This window comes from Lepisma saccharinum, chromosome 20 (genome assembly GCF_977018435.1).
Source record: "Lepisma saccharinum chromosome 20, izLepSacc3.1, whole genome shotgun sequence".
Classification (NCBI taxonomy): Eukaryota; Metazoa; Arthropoda; class Insecta; order Zygentoma; family Lepismatidae; genus Lepisma; species Lepisma saccharinum.
In genome coordinates this window covers 56,477,790-56,498,587 of record NC_139248.1, presented here as the reverse complement: position 1 = coordinate 56,498,587, position 20,798 = coordinate 56,477,790, and the positions used below count along the sequence as shown (strand labels likewise).

At 40.2% G+C, this 20,798-nt stretch overlaps 1 protein-coding gene across 1 annotated transcript in view; it reads left to right on the top strand.

Moving 5' to 3' along the window:
• LOC146003632 (putative cytochrome P450 301a1, mitochondrial) overlaps nucleotides 1-20,552 on the top strand; it is an 87,230-nt gene extending 66,678 nt beyond the window's left edge. The window contains 5 exon segments of the mRNA XM_083141954.1: nucleotides 6,997-7,159; nucleotides 9,341-9,510; nucleotides 14,189-14,267; nucleotides 15,660-15,902; nucleotides 20,221-20,552. Of these exon segments, the coding sequence (XP_082998080.1) occupies nucleotides 6,997-7,159; nucleotides 9,341-9,510; nucleotides 14,189-14,267; nucleotides 15,660-15,902; nucleotides 20,221-20,331 (766 nt within the window). The 3' untranslated portion in view covers nucleotides 20,332-20,552.
• Nucleotides 20,553-20,798: the final 246 nt, after the last annotated feature.

Here is a 20,798-nt window from a genome sequence, read left to right as displayed (position 1 = left end):
GATTCTGAACCATGGCATGTCCGTAGAGATTATTAACGTCGGCGTAGAAGATGTAATTCGATGCTCGATTTGAATCGTAATCTTCTTTCATGTGTACGTTATTAGTTTTTGCATGTCTCTGTACGCATTGCACCATTCCACCTCGTATCCCTCTTTCGATAAATAGCAACATGTCAACGTCCGATATCAGTTCCAGCTTGACCTTTGTCTGGAATAACATTGCCGACCACGCTAATCCCGGTAGACTGTAGAAATACGCTGGATCTAATTTATAAATATTCGTTGCCGTTTTCCTGAACGCTTGAAAAACATCCGCGAGTATCGTTACGTCTAATTTTAAGTAGGCATCGTGGTAGTCTCCGAGTGTCCTACATTCTAATTTCTCCCACATGAGTTGCGCGTGTTGGTATTCTTCGTCCGTGATTCCTTTCTCTCTGAGTCTGCTGTAAAATTCTCTTGGAGGTGGGAGAGCGTCGTCGTTAAATTTAGAATTATCACTAACATATTCGTAAGGATAAATCCCTTTACGTCTAACGAGTTCTATGTCTACGTTGGGAAAACTAGCTCTAGTTATTTTAAATTGATGGTCGGTGAGTTTGTTCGCTAAAGCATCCAGACTTGCAGAGAGAAATCTATACGAATCCAGGAAGCGCATCTCGATTGTATTTTTCGTTCCCGGAATCGACATTTGCTTGCTGAGACTAATGTAGCGTTCTTCATTCTCGGCCAAGACACCTATACGTTTCGGATCGTAGCCAAGATGTCTCACCAGGTGGTGAAAATCATATCCGCTTCCGTTGTGAAAGAATATGGGGATGAATTTAGGTTTCTGGATTTTAAGATTGCACGTGTTGCAAATTCCACCTATGTAGTTTACGCTGAAATGATCGTGGTGGAATATTTTTTTGTTCTCATCAGTGAAACTTTGATCACATACCGGACACACCTCAGTGGAATTGTAATTTTGAAGTTCATTTTCAGTTAAAGGTGCCATCGGTTTTGATGTAAGCAGTACGCTACCAATTACCTCAACCTCCTCCACCATTTTTTCCAGGAAGTGTTCGATTACATTTGGCCCGCGGTATATATATGCTTCATTTATTTTATCACGTTGCACAACAACATAGCCGAAACTATTCGGTTGATGAAGCTGGTACGGCGTTGTGGAGGAAATTTCAGGATCCGGTTCGCAGTAGGAGAGTGGTTTCAGGAAAGACTCGAAATCTGCGACGATGATTGCGGGATGTTCTAACAATGCCTTGTGCATTTTGAATTCTTCGACTTCGTTCGCTTCGGGCATCAACATTCTAGCCGGTCTGTTGTCACCGCAATAAATTTTATGTTCGGCAAGTTTATCGATAGCAATTTGACGTCCGGTGTATTTTCGATAATTGAGTTGTTTTTGATCGTCGAACGTGGTTAGGCATCTCGGGCAAACTTCGATGCAATGTTCATGCTTGGTTGTTTGGCTTCCTAGTAATCGAGACATTGAACGAATTAGCGTGTAATGATAGACATCCTCGTTGGAAATGAGAAGGAGATTTATTACACAAGCATCGTCATCGTCGATATCGCTTATCCTGACGGGATGCACGAGATATTTACCTGACGTGAAGGAATATACATTAATAGCGATGCGTTTTCCTGCACGATTTTCGAACTTTGTTATATCCGATAATGTCACCGGGTATTCGATGCCAGACATTACACTTTCAAACTCGGACTCGTATTGCTTGTAATAATAAACCCGTTCTGGATTATTTGACAAATGAATCGGATGAAGTTCTGCCAACACACACCAAAGGAAACACTTGTTATCGCTGTTCTGTATATTTAACACAGCCCTCTTGTGTTGAATGTTCGGTGGAAGAGGAACGTAGCTGGATGCACGAAGAGGCGAGAATTGGTTCACGTAAACAGTTAACGTGTGAGGACTTCCACATAGAGACCATCCCGACACTTTAGCCTCGAAATCGTCATGTTTCTTAACCAGCTCGTTGGAAACTTTATAATAGAAGTTGTCTAAATTTTCGACGTCAGCAAAATAAAGAGTCTGGTTTTTTGTACGATGATAAAAAATACTCGTTGTCCCATCAACTTTCTCGTATTCAGAAAACAGAACAACGTATACTTTTATAGAGTTGTTTTCAAGTTTATCTTTTAAAATATTTAGTACAGATGTTTTTGTTTCATCCAAGAAACTAAGGATGTCACGGCCTGGTTCTGACTTAATTGAAAAATCCTGGAGTTGGTCGTTGAATGCAGATCTAATTGGTTTGGGTTCATTGGATAATTTAATTTGCTTGGAAGTGGAAGCTTCCGTTTCTGAATTATCGATTTTCCTTTTCGATGCTTGTCCGGTCGATGGTTTGCAAATTTTGAGGTGTTTACTTAAATTTGCAAAGCTGATCATTTTTCCGCATCGAGCACAGGGCTTAGAAGGTAACGAACGATTAATTCTCGAACCTGTTTCGCTACATCTTGCCCTGTGTACCGATAAATTGTTCCTTGAGATTAGCTTCACACAAGTAACACATTCAGTTTTATCATTTTTACGATTGAAACTGGTGGTGGATGCCATTGCTTTTTCGAAAATCACAGAAATCAAAAAGTCTAGTATATAGCGATACAATTTTCAGGTATGTTATTTTATATAGAATTTCTTGGGTGCGAATACAAAACTCAAGAATTCAATCTACTGTGAATATAATTTTCAGGTATGTTATTTTATATAGAATTTCTCGGGGTGATTACAAAACTCAAAAAATTCAATCTACTGTGAATAGAATTTTCAGGTATGTTATTTATATAGAATTTCTTGGGGTGATTACAAAAATCAAAATTCAACTTAACGTGAATATATTTTTCAGGTATGTTATTTTATATAGAATTGCTTGGGGTGATTACAAAAATCAAAATTCAACTTAACGTGAATATAATTTCCAGGTATGTTATTTTATATAGAATTTCTCGGGGTGATTACAAAAATCAAAAATTCAACTTAACGTGAATATAATTTCCAGGTATGTTATTTTATATAGAATTTTCTCGGGGCGAATACAAAACTCAAAATCCGAGACAGTTCAGTTTTAACGTATTCATATTTGAAAAAAAAATGCAAAATACGCCTTGGAGATTTCAACCAATCCACTTTACTAGATTGGGGAAACTCTAACTATTGTTATTTGGAACCTTTAACCTTTTTTGGTGACGTAGAGTACGCGTAGAGAGGTTGGGTTTAGTGTGTCGGTCGAGTCTCGGTGTCCTCTGTCCTCCCATACCAAAATAAACATAGGTCGTCATGGAACAAAAAAAAATGTACCGAAAAGTCCAGCGTTAAAAAAATCTTAAATTGCAAATATCTCAAAAATGGTAAGAGTTATCGAAAAAATATATCGAAAAACATCCCCATACGGCATCGTTAGATGCCCCCTGTCGATTTTGGAGGTGTAGAATACGTATACCAAGTTTTGGTGGTCCTGGGGTCAAGGGGTAAGAAGTTAGCCCACCCCCTCCCAAAAATTTTGATCACTCGTAACTTTTGAACGAATAGTCGTAGAGAGGTCGGGTTTAGTGCGTCGGTCGAGTCTCGGTGTCCTCTGTCCACCCATACCAAAATAAACATAGGTCGTCATGGAACCATTTGTTTTTTTCATCAATCGAAAATTTTTTTCCAAGTCCTGCGTTAAAAAAATCTTAGGACAAAAAAAAAACCTACAAAGACAGAGACATGTACATAGACATTACATATAGACAATAGACAACTTAACCGGGAACACGAGCCCGGGGACAGGGACAGGACCCCGGGGTCAGGGGTCCAGGGACAAGGGGAAAGGGACTCCCGGGAACACGAGCCCAGGGACAGGGATAGGACCCCGGGGACAGGGGTCCAGGGACAGGGGGGGCCGGGGACAGGGGGTAGTCACTCCTCCGCAGCAGTGGTTGAACGCAGCTAATGATCGAATATTGTTTCCAATGTGCTTTGGATACATACATGAACACCATATATATATATATATCAAGAACAACATATACATTATACCAGCCCGTTCAGAATCCGTAGACTCAACACAGACAAGTAAATATATACACTGTTCAAGACTCCTAGACACACTGAAAAACTTTCGACCACGACCGGGTTCGAACCTATAGGCCACACGTAGAACGAACAATGACAAGAACGAGTGAACGCCTTAACACGCACGGCTACGGAGGAGAACCGAGAGAGGTCGTGTATAATTGTTCTTATATACCCAACAAAACTCAGAAACTGTTATACGCGAGAGCTATATTTTGCAACAACTATAATTACCCAACACTAGCAACAAGAACAAAAAAAATATATCAATTACTTGTATAATATTAATTAGTAACTTTAGATAATATTAATTATTAGTTTTCAGTTGTAATTAATTTTAAAAAACAATTAATAACATGGTGATGATAACCAAGTGCAAAAAGCATTGCATTTTTTTTTACACACAAACAAAGCACCACTTAGTTCACAAAACCTCTAACAGATGGCAAATAGTTACATGGTTCTAGTTAGGATGATGATTTTTGGGTTGTTGGATTGTGGTTGAAGAAGACTATTTGTTGTAGTGAGCACAGTATTGTTTTTTTGTGTGTGTGTGTTTTCTGTTCTCTTACGAGAATTAATATAGGTTGTCATAGAACCCTCCAATTCATGACTTAGGAAAAATCTGTTTGGTGATTCATCATGTACACCTATATGTGAGAAAAAGTATGAATAGAAGCTATGCTCGGAAATCCAAAATGGCGACCGGAAGTGGGGTTATCTTCGAAACGGTAAGACTTAGGGAAAATCTGTTTGCGGATTCATCACGTACGCCTATATGTAAGTAAAATATGAATAGAACCTATGCTCGGAAATCCAAAATGGCGACCGGAAGTGGGGTTATCTTGGACACGGTAAGACTTGGGAAAAATCTGTTTGCGGATTCATCATGTACACCTATAAGTGAGAAAAAGTATGAATAGAACCTATGCTCGGAAATCCAAAATGGCGACCGGAAGTGGGGTTATCTTGGAAACGGTAAGACTTAGGAGAAATCTGTTTGCGGATTCATCACGTACGCCTATAAGTGAGAAAAAGTATGAATAGAACCTATGTTCGGAAATCGAAAATGGCGACCGGAAGTGGGGTTATCTTGGAAACGGTAAGACTTAGGAAAAATCTGTTTGGGGGTCACCGAGCTATATTTCGGGCAATAAAGTACAACAACTCACCCTAAGACAAGTGCCTAAAACAACAGCATAGCCTTTCACAAGAGAAGAGGGGAAGAGAACATTACAACTCACCCCTAAGGCAAGTGCCTAAAACAAGAGCGTAGCTTTTTACGATGTATATTTTTGAGGGGAAATCTGTTCGAACGATCGAACCAACATCAAGATCGTTTGTGAGTTCCACGACGCGCTGCCCGATGATACCGTGTGCAGCGTCATCCTCATTGCAGAGAAGTCCTTCGCGTACGACGTGAAGAACGAGAGGGTGACGGAACAGTTTTAAAATTCATAAAAAAATTGCCACATACTAAAAAAAAAAATTAACATCCAACACATTTTAGGTTATATAAAATTTGTGAAAACCTTAAAATACTGAAATATTAAAACAAACAGAGTCCAATGTAAGTTAGTTCGGTGCGTAAATAAAAAAAATGATAGGTTAAGTTATATCACTTAGGATCGTCAAAAAATTAAAAAATCGTAAGAAAAAAAAGATAGGTTAAGTTATATCACGTAAGATCGTGATATACCTTCCAAGTATGAGTGGGGAAAAAAGTGGTGCAGTGAAAATTTGTACTAAAACATCGCTGAACGCTAAAACATCGACAAAAAATTGTCAAAATATGTCAAAAACTGATATTCAATTGATAAAAAAAAGGGATACCTACAAAGTATGACTTAGAAACGGCTAATATACACTACTTGCTTTGAATTGTTACGACTATCTGGGCTTCATAGTATAATTTTGTAAACACTACTATGTAGGCATTATATTTCGCCACTTCGTTACCAACATATTTTGCTACCGCGCTATTTTTATTTTTCCTCTGCTTCGTTGTCTTCATATTTTACTTCTTTTTTACCTTTATATTTTGCTACTTCCTTGTATAGATATTTTGCTACCTCTTTAGATTTATATTTCGCTGTTTTGTTGTTTATTTCTCTACTTGTCTAGATATTTCGATACTTCTCCATCTACATAATTTGGCTACCTTCTGATCTATGTATTTGGCTACCTCCTGATCTATATATTTAACTTCTTTTTTTCCAGCTAGATATTCTAAATGCACCTTCTTTTATTTTGTGGGTTTATGGCGACAGTGCCGATGAATAAAAGCACATTTTACCTTTGGTTCGACCCTGGAACCTGTGGTTTCGTATCGGCTACATTCATTACTCTCACCAGTCGGTTATCCCGCTGTCAAGGTACACCACAAATCTGCCTGCAATCACGTGTATATTATTATTGCATACATACTGGTCTGTCAGGTTTTTTTTTAAAAAAAAACACGAATGCACAGACGGCTTCCACAATGACGTAGTCATTAACTTGTCGCCTTGCAAATCATAAGGTCTTGGATTCCATTACCCGTAGATGGTTCACAGCGATTCGAACCCGAGTTTGAATTCTTGGTCCAGTTCCACTTAAACTATCTGAGCGTAATATGGACTTAAACTTTGACCAAACTGAAGCCCCAAATGGTGGAACTTAAAATGATAACAGGTGGAAAGAAGTCTTAAAGAAATTTATTTGTTCCCCAAACTACTAAGAAAACCACAAGGGCAGAAACCCAATAATTAAGAGGTTGTCAATTCGCTATCTCATCACCGAACGTGTCTGGTTCGATTCCTGAACTGGACATTGTGAGTGCCTCTGCATCATAATTCATTCTCATTGTTATGGTTAGCCAGAAAATTGACATAAAAATCTTATTACCGAATGATAATTTTACCGATTGAACATATCAGGTACTGCACCAAGCACATCAACAAGGCCGTTGAGAGATTGAAGGCCAAACCAGAAGACAGTGATGAGGACATGAGCCTGCTAGAACGACTCATCTCCAGAGACCCTACCACGAAAACTGCTTGCATCATGGCCATGGACACACTGTCCGCAGGAATAGACACGGTAAGTCCATAGTTGTAGTTGCTTTACATTTATCTTCTGATTTCCTGTTTACAACGACGCCTGCTGACAATGTCATCACCACCTAGCATATTGCTCCGAAGCAGAATACTGCGTCTTCACCTTCTTCCATATATTCTGAGATACCCGGTGGAGGCACATAGTGGTTCGGATCTCACTTTAAACTGTAGGTCCAGTCCCGATTAACCTTACTGTGTATAAAGTGGACTTAAAACACCAATTCAATCTAATCCATATATTCTGAGTCCATTTTCCCCACCAAGTCATGCAAAGGTATTGTTTTCTACCCCTGTCGCTTTCATTCTCCTTCCACATAGCCATTCCTTGTGCTATCTTCATTTCTCTATTTCGGTTGCTTACACAATCTCCCTGTTGATGTGTCTACATTTCTCCCTTACCTTCCACACAAAATCATGTTGACTTTCTCTTAGTTTCCCTTTCTTTCACACAGTGCCCTGTTCATGTTCTCCTCCTTCTGCGCAGCCTTCTGTCGACGTTCTCTTTCATCCTCGCTTCCTTTCCCTTTCCACACAGCTGTATTTCGAGGTTCTCTTCATTACTTCCTCTCTCTCTATCTCTCTCTCTCTCTCTCTCTCTCTCCTTCTCTTCCACACAACCCGCTGTTGACGTTCTCTTTCTTCCTGTCTCTCTTCCTTTCCCACAATCTTCTGTTCCTTTCTCTTCACTTCTGTCTTTCTTTCTTTCCTTCCACACAGCGTTCTGTTTACGTTCTCTTCCTACGTCGTTTCCTTTCCCCTTCCAGACAGCCTTCTGCTGACGTTCTCATCCTTTCTCTCTTCCTTCCCCACAGTCTTCTATTCCCTTTCTCATAATATATTTCTTTATCTTTCCTCCGACCATTCTCTTCCTATGTCTCATTCTTTCTCCTTCCACACAGCCTTCTGGTGACGTTTTTTTTTCATTTATTTCTTTCGTCCGTTCGTCTGTGGAAGTTCTCTTCTTTCTATGCTTTCCTTTCCCTCTTACACAGCCTTCTGTTGACGTTATCTTCGTTTCTCTCTTTCCTTTTGTTTCGACACAGCCATGTGTTGACGTTCTCTTCCTTCCTTGCTTCCTTTCCCCTTTGAGAATCTACCTATTGCAATCTATCTATTGACGTTCTCTTAATCTTTCTCTTTCCTTCCACACAGCGCTCTGTTGACGTTATCTTTCCTTCTTTGCTTTCTTTCCCCTTCCATAATCTCGCTTTTTTCATTTCTATCTTTTACCTTCCTTCCACATAACCCTCTGTGGACGTTCCCTTCTTTCCACACAGCCTTCAGTTGGCGATTTCTTCATATCTCTCTTTCCTTCATTCCACACAGTGCTCTGTGAACGTTATCGTCCTTCCTCCCTTCTTTTACCCCTCCACATAGCTCTCTATTGACTTTATACTCATTTCTCTATTTCCTTCCACATAGCCCTTTGTTGCGGACCTCCGTGGCGTAGTGGTTATCACAACACGCTATGACGTTGGGGTTCAAATTTCGTCCTGACCATGGGTGTTCTTTTTTAGTGTCCCTTCATCAATTTAATCATATCACTCAGCCTCATTGTCGCGATTATCAAAATGTGACACAAAGCGACGTAAACTAACCTAATTCAACCAATCAATCAAAACAATTCTGTGTTGACGTTGTCTTCCTTGGTTTCTTCCTTTCTCTCTTCATTCCACACAACCTTCAATTGAGTTATCTCCATTTCTCACTTTCTTTCCTTCTACACTGCGCTCTATTGACGTTATTTTCCTTCCTCGCTTTCTTTCCTCCTCCACACAGCCCTCTGTTGATGTTCTCTACATTTCTCGTTTTCCTTCCACACAATTCTCTGTTGACATTTTCTTCGTCCTACACAGCTTTCTCTTGACATTCTCTCTTGCTCTATCCTTCCACACAACCCTCTGCTGACGTTCTCTCTTTTCCTCTCTTCACTTTTTTATTTTACAGAGGAACACATACGTGACTAACGAAAAATCTATGACGTTTAAAAATAATACGTAAATATTTATTCACAATTGTGTGTGTGTGGAAAAGCGACAGAATATACAAAGTGAAAGTAATCCTGTTATGATCTTTCGCTTTTGTTTGTGTTTTTAAGGTAAGAGACATGAATTTTTACTAAGTGTATTATACACATAGCAGCTGAATTACCTTTACTTCCTAGACGTCGCTCTCTGTCGCCCACGTTCTCTACCAATTATCCAAATATCCTGACAAGCAACAGAAGCTCCACGAAGAGGTTCGTCGCATTCTTCCGCCTGGAAAGAAGGAAATCACTTCGGAGGATCTGGAGCAATTGCCTTACCTAAGAGCATGCATCAAGGAATCTGCTAGGTGAGATTAATATGTAAGAGGTTAAGGTGGTAAAGTCACGTACACTTCTGGGTTGTTATGATCCCATTGAATTTCAAAGGGGTTGCTACAACACAGAAATGTCTGTGACTTTACAAAAGCTCTTAATTGGAGTGTTATGTTATGGGTTATATTTACATTATTTTGAAAATTAGTTTTAATTATTGGAAGTCTATGAGGGCGAAAGACGTAGTTGGCATAGGCGTGCACACGTAGGGGTCAAGAGGGCGGTAGTTGCCCCCCTAATACTCTCACTTAGAAATTAAGTGTAGAGGAATCTTATAATTGTTGTTAAATAATGCCACGCTCTTTTTAAAAATCCCACGAAAGTTCAAAGCAACTACGGGGAAGGGGTGCATTGTTTCCTACGAAATTGTACTATCCAACTTTGTTCTCTAGCAGTTATTAACACTCCCACACACTTTATTCGTTAGTGTTGCCTCTATGTGTCTGCAGAATAAATTGTCCTTACATTGAAAATCAGTAGGGCGATTGGATGGCAAAAGTGGCGGGTCCGGACACGCTCTACAGAGGTTGTTCGCTTTATATCCGACCATTGTCGATTCTGTGCTGCCACCTGGGGTATCATGCTGGAACTATGGGTCTGCTGGCTGGAGGAGTGTTGTGTCTGACCTTGTAGGTGCGTGAGTGTTGTTAGTGAATGTTATCAAATGGCACCGAAAATCAACCGGTATTGGGAGGGTTACGTAATGGCCCTTTTCCATGCTAAGTTTGCATACGTACGCATTGTGAAACAGTGTCGGGAGAATGGGTTAACACTCGGGGTGACTACTGCGAAAGCTATTGTGGCCCGTTACACACAACATGCTCTCCTTGCGAAACATTCACCCACGAAAACCACCAGGAGAAGGGCTGCAAGCAAAGTGTCACCCGTAGTGGGAAGGGGGATCCGTCGATTGGCGTGCCAAGAAAATCCCCCGACTCAACGTGATATGGCCCACAGATTTCACCTCTCACCGTCAACTGTGAACAAAACAATTCGCAAGCGCCTCAGGTTGAAGTGTGTGCGGAAGGCCCGTGTACACCACCTTCTACCGCGTCACATTGACGAACTGCAGGAAACTGTATGAAACGTACCTGGCGGGTTCAAAATGGAAGAAAGTTGTCACCATGCATGAATCATATGTCCATCTCACTGCTGGTGGTCACATTCGGGCGATCACATACCGTGACATTGACGGCAAGGGGCGCAGCAACTTTGTTCGTCAGTGCAGGGAAGGTTTCCTTCGTGGCTTTATGGTTGTGACGGGATTCGGATATGAGGGTAAGTTGATGATACGCAAGGTGGACAAAAACGTGAAAGTGAATGCCAGATACTTCCAAGACTCCATTCTGACACCTATCTATCGGAGAGACATCCCAAAATTGTATGGAATGGACGCGAACCAGGTGATGGACAAGGCTTCGAGTCATACCGCCAGAACATCACTACGTTTTCATCAAGAAATGGCAGAGGAATTAGGAATTCGTGTCATTCCGTTTGAAGACATTCCTGTGAAAAGCCCAGATGCCAGTCCAATGGATTTTTGCGCATTTGGACTGTTGAAACTACGTCTTCAACATCGCCGCCCGCGCACCCTGGATGGTCTATGGAAAGCTTGCAGGGAGGAGTGGGTCAGAATTTCCATGTCTGTCCTGCGCCGGAGCTTGCTGCAATGGAAACTGCGATGCCAGGCGATAGTCCACAATGCTGGGGGTCCAATAGAACATGATCGGTGGTGGCGGCGCGGTATCTCTTAAGGTGAGTACCCATCAAACATGGTCGGATATAAAGCGAACAACCTTCTGTATATAAGCCCCTGTTCCAGATCCATCAATACAATGAAATAGTGAGATGAAATGAATTCTCTCTTTCTCCGATTGAACTTTCATCGAGGCCTTTGCCCCTTCCCTCCCTTAATCGGAGGGTGTGCGCACGCTTATGATAGTTGGTAAAACACAATGGAAGTGAATCCAGTTGTAGGAGAAACACAATTAGCACAAGCCAGTTATTGGTAAACCGAAGGAGCGCAGTTGTCACTAAGTTGAATGAGCAACAAACTAGTTGTTGATAAACAAAACGGTTAAGTTTAAAATCAGAAGCGTTAAGGTAGTTGTCGGTAAACACTGATTCATTCATTGGGTTTGTTTTACTTTGTTCTTGCCCATCTTTTGGATAATGTCGAAGATGAGGATGAGTGATGATATGATGAAATTTATAAAGGAACACACACGGTGGGATTCGGATCCGGGACCCCTGTTGTCATAGCTCGCTGTGCTAACAGCCTCGTCATGAAGGTCGGCAGGTGGCATACAGAAAAATCAGTAAGCCAGTTGTTGAGAGACAGAATGAGTACCAAACTATTCGTTGATAAACAGAAGGTAGGGTAAGATAGTTGTTGGTAAACGGTAGATCCCTAAGCAAGTTGTTGGTTAACGGAAGAAGGGTTACGATCAAGGTTGATTCATTTTAATCACTTTCAAGAAATAATTTATAAAATAATGTACATGAGAGTTTTGTAAATATCAGAACCACTTTTGGTGAAAGTACATTAATCTTGTAATCATTTAATGGTCTTTATTAGGCTCTAAGAAAGGAAATAAAGGAAACAAAATATATATGTACTGATGGGGTGAAGCTTATACGTAACGCAAATGTAATATGTTTACTTAAATTTATCTTGATTTAAAATCGAATAATTTTTATTGGCAAAAATAACAAACATTTGGTGTAAAATAATATACAAAATATTAATCGTGTTAAAATGTAAATAGTGTTATTTTTATTAAACTATAGATAAACATGGCAGCTGATATTTTACAAACTATCATGAAAACAAACACCAAAATTCAAGTACCCAAAAATGTAAAAAAATACTTTCTATTATATAGTACATCCAGAATGTTTTATTTCTACTGGAAGAAAAGTTACTGAAAATATTAGGGTCTCATTAACACACCCAAAAAACATTTCCATAGTAGGTTCATATATACACAGTATCAGAAATCAAAATATATATATTTACACATATTTTTTTTATTTGTTTTAATCAAACTATTCAAATAGTTTACAGGGCCGTTTACCAGAAAAAGCCTTTCTATAAAAAATATGTATCTATATGTATGGTGCCAAAAACAAATTTTTAGCATGCTTTTTAAAAAATAAGAAAATCGATTTAAATCAAAACAATCTGATTTAATTTTAAAAAGTCAACAAAAAAATATTTTTTAAATAAAAATCGTGATGTTTATTCACTCTGATTACGATAGTTGTTGATAAGCGGGGGAGGAAGTTAAGACAGTTGTTGCTAAACTGAGGAAATGTTTAGGCACTGTTGGTAAACCGAGAGTACAAGGCGACCACGCTACTACTACTCCATCCCGGAGGCCCTTATGCCTGACTGTTGTATGAACCATGATAGTTATGTTAATTAATTCTACGAGATAGACTATTCTAAATACAGTTCACTAACCATCTTCGTGTACTGTATAACTTGCTTTTGTATACATTTCCGAAGAATAAGTTTTATGTTTTGGATTGTTTGGGCTCTATCCACCACTTTACAAGATATTTTAATTGTTATTATATGTCACCTTCCTACCACATGGGCTTGTAAGTAATACAGGATATCCGGGCTAGAGGTATACGAAAACAACTGCTTATAATGCGAAAGCGACTCCTTATATTGTCTCGTAGTGAATGAAGCTAATTCGATAGATCATCGATCCCAGATTTCAGTAGTTCACTTGTACGATCAACAGTGCTGTTGAGTCACGCATGCGCAGATCCCCAGATTTGATACCAATAGATTTTTTTGTGTGGGGCTTCATTGAAGATGTTGTATACAAGAGGAAAGTTCACAATGTGGGTGATTTGAGACAGCGTATCGTTGCGCTAATAACACCTCAAATGCTGGTCAACACTTGGCACGAGCTGGAGTATCGTTTGGATATCTGGCGAGCTACAACTGATGAGGTGTACGTAGAGTGAGATTACTTTCGTAACATCTCTGGCTGTTTTGCATTGGCAGCTTTGGAGCGAGTCATAAGTCCCGGAGCAGCCAATCAACAAACGAGCAGCTGGCGTCATCTCTACCCAGCACCTATCGCTATCCCTGTTGCTCGCGCTCTGGGCTGTTGGTAGGCTCACTAACTGGACTCACGCGGTCAGCTGGAGTTGTTATGAAAATAATCTGACTTTTCTTCTACCAGCGTACATAAAAACGTCTAGTTCGGGACAAGGAAGTTAATAAACTTCACTGATGCTCCAATATATGTATTTTTGTATACTTCTAGCTCGGACACCGTCTATGTGTGAACCGTACTGAGATAGTATGGGTATGTTGCGGATGTGTACGTCAAACGTTTGCTTCAAGTCTATTTTCTGCTCATGTAGGCTAATCGAGACTGTACCTATAGTTTTAAAGTGGTCTCTGAACCATTGTGAAATGTGTCTCCACCTTAAATCGAACCCCGGATACGTTGATTCGAAAGCCACTGCGTTACCTCAACGCCATTTAATTGAGGATACCCTTGTTCCGTCCCTAAAGTGGAGACTATATTCAGTACAAAGGGACATTGTTTAAGCCTAACTTTCGAGAAAGTAACCACTCTAATATTTAAGTTCTCCAAGTGATGTTCTTGTATTGTTTATCCTTAGACTCACCCCTGTATTTCCTGGCAACAATAGGACAGCGCCAAAAGACATGGTTTTGGGCGGATACAGGATACCTAAAGGTGTAAGTAGGTGGTCCGAAAATTTCAAACTAGTGTTGAAGGATGCGTGGGGTCTTATTTGCAGGGTGATTCAGTAAAAGCGTGCAAAAAGGAGGAAGGAAATAAATGGGCGACTTATAATTGGTCAATTACTTAGTAAAAAATTATCAGTGACCATTATTGATCTAGTCAGATCTGGGAGTGACCCCTTGTAACCGAACCTTGTCTTTGAGATGGCAATGCCAAATTTGTCCGAGGTCTTAACGAGTTAGATCGACTAAACTGGGAACCAGACGGAACAGCTGTTTGTAAAGATGGATGGTATGTTAAAGAAGGTGTTGGAGGTAATGTGTTGAATGGGGAACGAAAATCAGGAGGAGGAAGTTGAGGTGGTATCAGGATATGAGACTGCATAGCTTTAAGTCGATCTTGTAAAACAGGATGTGGTGGAGCCATTTATTTCAAAGGCAAATTTGAAAAAAAATGTGTGGTAGAAGGTTTTATCATCGAAGTTACACACTCCAATGATTTTAGAACACACTATAATAAAGTAATCTTGCGATCTTACTAAAGTAGGAAATACATTTGAACATTGTAATGACCTAGCCCCAATGGAAGTTTTACAATGGAAAATATCCTGTAAGAAAACTTCTAGTTTTTCTCACTTTCAGTTGAAATGCGTCTACCGTGAAATAAAGCAAATCAATCAAAAGTATTTGAGTGTGGCGCAATGGACAAATTACACATATAAATATATGCGAAACGAATGAAGAATGTATACGATAATAACCTCGACTCTTATATTTGTTTGTCACAGATTCACTTTATCATACATTAAAATGAAAACCTTAATTTTTGTTTCTCATATAGTAGATTTCTGTATGTAAGGTTGCACAAGTTTGCTCCATGTCAGCACAGATCTATTGCTGATCAATACATACATATATTTGATAATTTGAGTTAGGACCTGTATACCTTCAGAAGAAGAAGTCTTTTGGGTCCACGTGCAGTCACTTGAGCCACTGCGAAGGCATTTCCAACCCTCTGCCTGCAAACTGACGTCATTGTCGAACTTTCTCCTTCATTACTCAACTTGCTGGTGCAGTAAGCATGAACTGAGATATTGCATTTTCATTTGCCGAGAAATTTCTGCAAGTTTTAGACTGACAGAGGGCAAGAAACCACTTCTCTTCACTGGTGCAAGTGTGTACAGGAGGGGCCATCTTTAAAATGACAAAAATGGCGCTTAGAAGCTCACTTGATTAGTGTTGCAGCCTTGAGGTCATTTTGTAAATTACAGTTGATACCTCATGTGAATTTGACCTCTCGTACATAGTCTGTCCTACAATTTCTATTGTACTTTTCAGATTCTCGTTTGACTCTTGTAATATTTTAATCTTTCATCTTTCTTTCAGACGGTTATATTGATGCCAAACTTCATGTTGAGTAATGAGGATGAATTCTTTGCTCAAGCCAGCAAGTTCATTCCGGAGAGATGGCTGAATACCAGGAAGAACCAGTCATCTCAGTCCCCAGGCGAAGAATGTCCTTTCAGCTCGAAGCCTAACCCGTTCGTTTCCTTGCCCTTTGGGTTTGGACCAAGAATGTGCATCGGTCGCCGATTCGCTGAGCTAGAAATTGAAGTTGTTCTTGCTAAGGTAAGGCAATTTTGCAATCTGTAAGATATATACGATATATATATATAAAATTATATATAATACAGGGTGTCTCATAAGTAATAGCGCAAACTGACACAGGTGAAAGTACACGATAATAGAAGCAAAAATGTCTCAGTAAACATGTGTCTGCAAACGAGCCGTTTTCGAGATAATCGCGAATGTTTGATTACAAGCCGCCACTGATTTCATTGTTTGTAAACTTCATCCTAGTTGGTAAAATGCTAATAATGTGTGTGAATGTGTGGGTACAAGCCGGCATAGATTGCATTTTGTAAAACACCGAGTGCTTTACTCCTTGGGCGGTCCGAGGTTTACTCTTTGTTTACAAAACAGAACATTTCCGAGAGGTGGCGTTGCAATCAAACAGAACATTTCCGAGAGGTGACGTTGTATGGATACAATCAGTACACAGCATAATCGTACTGTGAGAGTCACATCAGTTGTCCCGGACTGCGTAGTGAAAATGGAACCTTAAAGCAACAAAGAGTATGCAAATATGCATTTTGTGTATGGTTTGGCTAACGGCAATGCACGGGAGGATGCACGCTTGTACCAAGGAAAATACCCTCCTCGAAGGCACCCCGAGAGTCGCACGTTTACTAGGGTACATCAGCGCCTCAAAGAACATGGGAGCTTCGAACATGGTAGGAAACCAGGTAGACCTGCACGCATTACGCCTGAAGTTGAGGACATGGTGTTGGAAGCTGTAGAACACTCGCCAGGAACCTCGACGAGGAGAATTTCCGCACAAGTGCAAGAAACAGGCGCAGTAGTGTATGGATAATTTTACATCGCAATTCTACCCTTACCAGCTCCAACGAGTTCAGTGTCTCAGTGATGCGAATTGTGTTCCTAGAGTGACGTCTTGTCAGTGGATGCAACAACAGGTTGTTCTCAACCCTCGTCTTGCAAGTAACATTTTATTTACAGGCGATGCGGGGTTTACACGTGATGGAATTTTTAATTTTCATAATTCTCATGTTTGGAGTGTTCTAAACCCACATGTTGTTCATGTGGCACCACATCAGCAACGTTTCTCATTGAATGTGGTTTAGGGGTACTAGGTAATCCTCTCATTGGACCACACATTCTTCCAAGAAGACTCAATAGACCGAGGTACCTTCCGGTTTTGCGGCATGATCTTCCTGGATTGCTTGAGGATGTTCCCCTTGATCCACGTCTGAGTATGTGCTACATGCATGATGGAGCACCGGCACATTTTGCTGCTGCTGCTGTGAGACGACATCTAACATGCAGATATCATCAAAGATGGATAGGTCGAGGCGGGCCTGTACTGTGGCCTCCAAGGTCACCGGATCAAAATCATTTGTATTTTTGTGTCTGGGGTCACCGCAAAAGCGTAGTGTACGTACAACACTCCCGTTGACACGATTGAAGAACTGGAACAGAGAATTGTATATGCTTGTTACAAATTCCGAAATGATACGGTAATGTTCGAAAGAATTCGAAACTCAATGCGGAATCGCGTAGAGTATTGCATCCAGAAGGATGGACGACACTTTGAACACCTCCTTTAACAGGTACGAGTGTACAGTAATTGTAACGTAGAACATACTAAATGTAGTACTGTATTCCTTGTTAAAGTACGTTGAATGTTCAATAAAAGCAATGAGATCTCCTGATTTTTCATACTGTATTATTGGCATTTTACCAACTAGGACGACATTTACAAACACTGAAGTCAGTGACGGCTTGTACCCACACATTCGCACACATTATTAGCATTTTACCAACTAGGACGACGTTTACAAACAATGAAATCAGTGGTGGCTTGTAATCACACATTCGCGATTATCTCAGAAACGGCTCGTTTGCAGACCCATGTTTACTGAGACATTTTTGCTTCTATTATCGTGCACTTTCACCTGCGTCAGTTTGCGCTATTACGTTTGAGACACCCTGTGTGTATATATATATATATATATATACAGGGTGTTTCTAAAGTTCGTTTTCAACGCGTAGGAGATTATTCTACAAGTGAAAATAAACACAGAAGTCCATGTGATAAAATGCCGAAAACGGCACCCATTCAAATTTATTGAAGTGGAACTAAGTGCGAAAATTATGTTTACAAGGAAATAGTGGCACAACGGCTAACCATATGACCGCGGCGAAGGGCGTTCCACAAAGGAATGCGTCATGCGCTATTAAAAAAAGCACATGGCAGATGTGTGAAGTTGATGCCCAAGGGATTCACCAAAGGAAGCGAATGGGTCTGTTGAAGTCATGGGGGTAGTGAAGGGTTTAGCGAGATGTGTAATCCACGAAATGTGATATGTGGATACTCACAACCAAGAAGAAAACGAATATCCGTAGTGGACATCACCATTGCGTAGATAAACAAAGATGGTTGTGGTGGTGCGCGAGGTTGCATATGTGTCCACATGTTCATTGTGTGCAGAGTGGAGGTGCCGAGGGAACCCCACCCCTGACGATTTTCAAACTGTCGGCCATTAACTTCACACAGATATGACAACGCCGAATCAACGATTGTCTAGTGCGAGCAAACAATCCCGCGGTGTTTGCTATGTCGCTGCGGCGACATTAATGCATGCAACGAGATCCTTGGCTGACACGACAGGGGTTTTGTATGCGAGGCGTTTCATCTCTCCCCATAGAGAGATATCCAGGGGAGTGATGTCCGGCGATCTTGCTCGCCACGGCACAGGCCCACCCCTACCAATACACCGATTGTGGAACAAGCCATTAAGGAAGTGACGCACATTTTGGTCGAAATGTGGTGTTGCACAATCGTGTTGGAACCATTGTTCTTGCCTCAGTGCCAAGGGCACGTCCTCCAACAGGTCAGGCAAAACATCACGACGAAATGTGATATGTGCCACCACCCAGGCGAACAGGGAAAATGTACGGCCTAATGAAATGGTCATGCACTATCCCACACCACATATTAACCGCAAACCTGTGCTGATGGTGTGCCACGAGAATTGCATGTGGATTTCTGGGAAGGGGGTGACATGTAAAGCGATCTATATTAGTGTGGAATCCATAGTTTTCGGGGTCGCTAAGATGAATAGTGACACTCCCAATGCTGTTCAATTTATTTATTCTTGCTCCTGGAGGTGAAACTAAAAAGGTTGTTTATAATCAAGTTTTGAGTTAATTTTAATGTTATAGTGAATTTGTAAAAGTTTTTACGCCGGGTAATCAGCTAGTGATAATATAAAATAGGTCCTCGGTTGAAGTCACCCACGACCCCCCCTCAAGGACCTCGGAGAGGGCGGTCGCCCCCTCCGCCCCCCTTTAATCCACCCTTGGTCATACGGTAAATTCAGCCCTATCTTTAGCCATGTCGAAGTGCGCTGTGAGATACTGTTTTGGTACAGCTAGTAAAGTTTTATTTTTGTCAGAATAATACATGCGGTGTTGAAATACTAAAAACAATATATTGCAAACTTTACCAGGCAGTAAAAAACACTATTTGTCAGTGGGTGAAACACGATTTCTAGATAACTATGATTCACTTTGTGTTTAGTAATTTTTATTATTATAATTAATAGCATTTAATAGGATAGTAATAGACACACTGTCGTAATTAAATACTTGATATGGGGGGGAGAATGCCATTGGTATTGGGGAATGGGCATCCCTTCCCAAATTTTATTTCTGGATACGCCCGTTTGTTGATGCGTTGGTGAGATGATAATGGAGGAATATACTTCAGCTGCGGCAAGAGAGAAATATATTCTCAGAATTGATTAATATATTAATATTTTTTCACAATGTATGGATGTTTTATGATATGAAAGTAAGGAAAGACAAAAAAAAATAAGAATGAGAGAGATAGGAATGTTAATCTGTAAAATTAAAAAGATGAGGAAGAGGAGAAACGAAAAAGTGAGAAAAGAAAAGAGAATGTGTAAGAAGGGAAGACCTCCGTGGTTGAACACTAGGACGCCAGAGGTCCTGGAGTTGAATCCCGCCGTGGGCATGGATGTTCTTCGTGAGTGACCATTCATGGATGTAATCATATCATCACTCATATCAATTGGTTCAATTAGCCAATAGTGAGAGGAAGATGACGTTAAATATAAAAAAATGAAATCAAATCAAGAAGAAAACAGATTAAAGAGAATTGTATGACTTTTTCTTTGCCAAAGAGGGAGGAGGTGCACTTAAACCTATGCTTTTTAATGTATATCTGCAATCTTCCCCGTACGCATCCATGGATGTCCTGCTTTTCGTTTCAGAAAGTCTGGTCACCCTAGGATTAGGCTATCAGCACAATTGTCTGAGAACCTGTGTTTCGTTCTTTCAGATGATCCAGAACTTCCAGATAGAATATCACTATGGAGAAATGGAATATTCCAGCAAAATTCTCTGCACTCCAAAGAAGCCTTTGCAGTTTACGTTGCTGGATCGGAAGTAATTATTTTCATCAACCACTGAAAGACAACCAATCGATTGCTCTTCGGGAGATGTAAAATTATATCTAAAGTTCTCTGTGTGCTTTATATGCAAATTAATTTCTGTATATTTTTGTATGTAATTTTGGACTGTGTGTTTTTCGTTTAATCAAATGTGTTATAATATAAATTTTTATCATCAATTTGTATGTTATTTGTATCGATTTTCATTAGCTCTAGCCAACAGTAAATTATCCTTAGCGCCCCTTCCCAAGTAACGTACATTACACATTTTAACACGCACAATCGAAAAATTACCTGGGACCCACGATGTTTCAACAATACGAGAATATAATAAAAACGTTGAAAAAATGTTCAATTACATGAAAAATGTTATTTTTAACTATTTTATGTGCACGAGCCATATGCAGCTCACGCGATGCTAGAATCAATTACAGTAAAACCTCGTTAATTCGGACAAATGTGAGGG